Genomic DNA, 1,818 nt, shown 5'->3' on the forward strand with positions numbered 1-1,818 from the left:
TCTCCTATTTCTGCTGGTAATGACTTCAGCTTGTTGTAATTGAAATGTAGATACTGTAAATTCTTCAATTCTCCTATTACATCTGACAGTGTCTCAAGCTTGTTATAATCGAGATATAGATACTGTAGATTCTTCAACTCTCTTATTTCTGCTGATAATGTCTTTAGCTTGTTACTACGGAAGTACAACACGTTTAGATTTTCTAATTTTCCTATTTCAGCTGGTAATAATTCAAATTCGTTACCATTGAGGTTCAAGTCTTGTAAATTCACCAGTTTTCCTATCTCGGCTGATAATGCCTTGAGCTTGTTACCACTAAGACTCAGCTCTTGTAGATTCTTTAGTTCTCCTATCTCTGGTGGTAATGATTTTAGGTTGTTATTCCAGAGATATAGTTTCTTTAGTTTCACTAGTCTCTTAATATTACTGTCAATAGATGTAATGCCTTGGGAAGGTATAGATACTTTAGTTTCATTCTCAGGATATCTTTCAAAGCTATAGTGTGAGGAATGCACTGTCTGTGGCCTATTCACAGAGCCTCCAATAGCTACTTGATGATCGTCTGAAGCTGTATCTTTATCACTGTCTGGGATGTGGAGTGTAGCTTCCATGAATACAAATAAACTAGAAATTGCCTTGTATGTCTTTCTCATCTGTGCAATATTCATTAAGATGTATGGATTAAAAATTTTTAAATAGTCAAATTTGACAGAAAAATCAGTTATAATCTTACAAACGAGGCGGTAATTGCTGTCAACACACAACATTAACTGTGCTGGCAAGTCCTTGTAAGTAAATTATATCATTCAACGATTGGGATTGAAAATAATATATTGACAGGTGTCAAATATGTTATGCCAATCCATTCTTTGTGCAATCACTCCAGATTCTATTAAATGTGAATCTTTGAATAAGTTGGCACTGGAATAGTCTATGGAGCACAGCTCATTGCCAAAACTACAATCTCGACTTGTGACCAACTTGGCATCAAACTGCTATTCTAGCATTGATATGATAGCTAGATCAACCTTTCAAAAATTAACAGCTAATCAAATATCCCTCATTTGTCCTATCCCATTAGCAAATGGTATATAAATATAATGCTCATATTCATGGTCTCTTTTGCTTTATTTTTATAACATTTCACCCCTGACATTTTGCAATCTTTATCGTTGAGAGTCGCTCATTGTCATTCTTAAACTCAAACCACTTCCTTTCGGTATATTGATAGTTAATTACATCATGCATATGCTCGAATGAACAACATATGATTAAAATAGAACACGAGTGTATTTTTTATACATTGCTAACCCATATGCACTATGTCATTACATTATCCACGTACTATTTATATTAATAACTAGATTATGCATGTCCTAGTTGAGAGAACTGCCACTGCTGATAATACACAGAATAATTGTGCATTGCTACACAAGTCTGCTCATACAATACAGTACCTTTACAAATAAAACTGCTTTTCCTTACTAAAACATAGCCATAGATCACTCCTATCAATGATGCGCAATTTACATGCTTTCCAGGAATATAACGTGTACAACCCACCCAAGAAGAATGTGCATGGCATTCAGTACAAGAATATACAAGACTGCAAATGCGGGATTCTTATGCATTTTGCATTGTTACAGCAAGGATTTTTTGGATCATTTTTGATCTCATATGTGGATTGGAGTGATGCTTCGTCCAAAATTATCCTGGCGTAAATTATAGTACTTAGATGCCATCAAAAAAACTTTTTAATTGATTGATCTGATCTAAAATTTTTGACCCCAGAATGACTTTTAATCAAAACGATGCCGC

General features: G+C 34.4%; 1 protein-coding gene across 1 annotated transcript; it reads right to left on the reverse strand.

Moving 5' to 3' along the window:
* Nucleotides 1–767, reverse strand: VICG_02142 (uncharacterized protein; the record flags this gene model as incomplete). Its single annotated transcript, XM_007605525.1, has 1 exon — nt 1–767. A coding segment is annotated over one exon (767 nt), but the record flags the coding sequence as incomplete, so codon positions are not given.
* Between the last annotated feature and the right edge of the window lie 1,051 nt (nt 768–1,818).

This window comes from Vittaforma corneae, assembly GCF_000231115.1.
Source record: "Vittaforma corneae ATCC 50505 unplaced genomic scaffold supercont1.63, whole genome shotgun sequence".
Taxonomy (NCBI): domain Eukaryota; kingdom Fungi; phylum Microsporidia; family Nosematidae; genus Vittaforma; species Vittaforma corneae.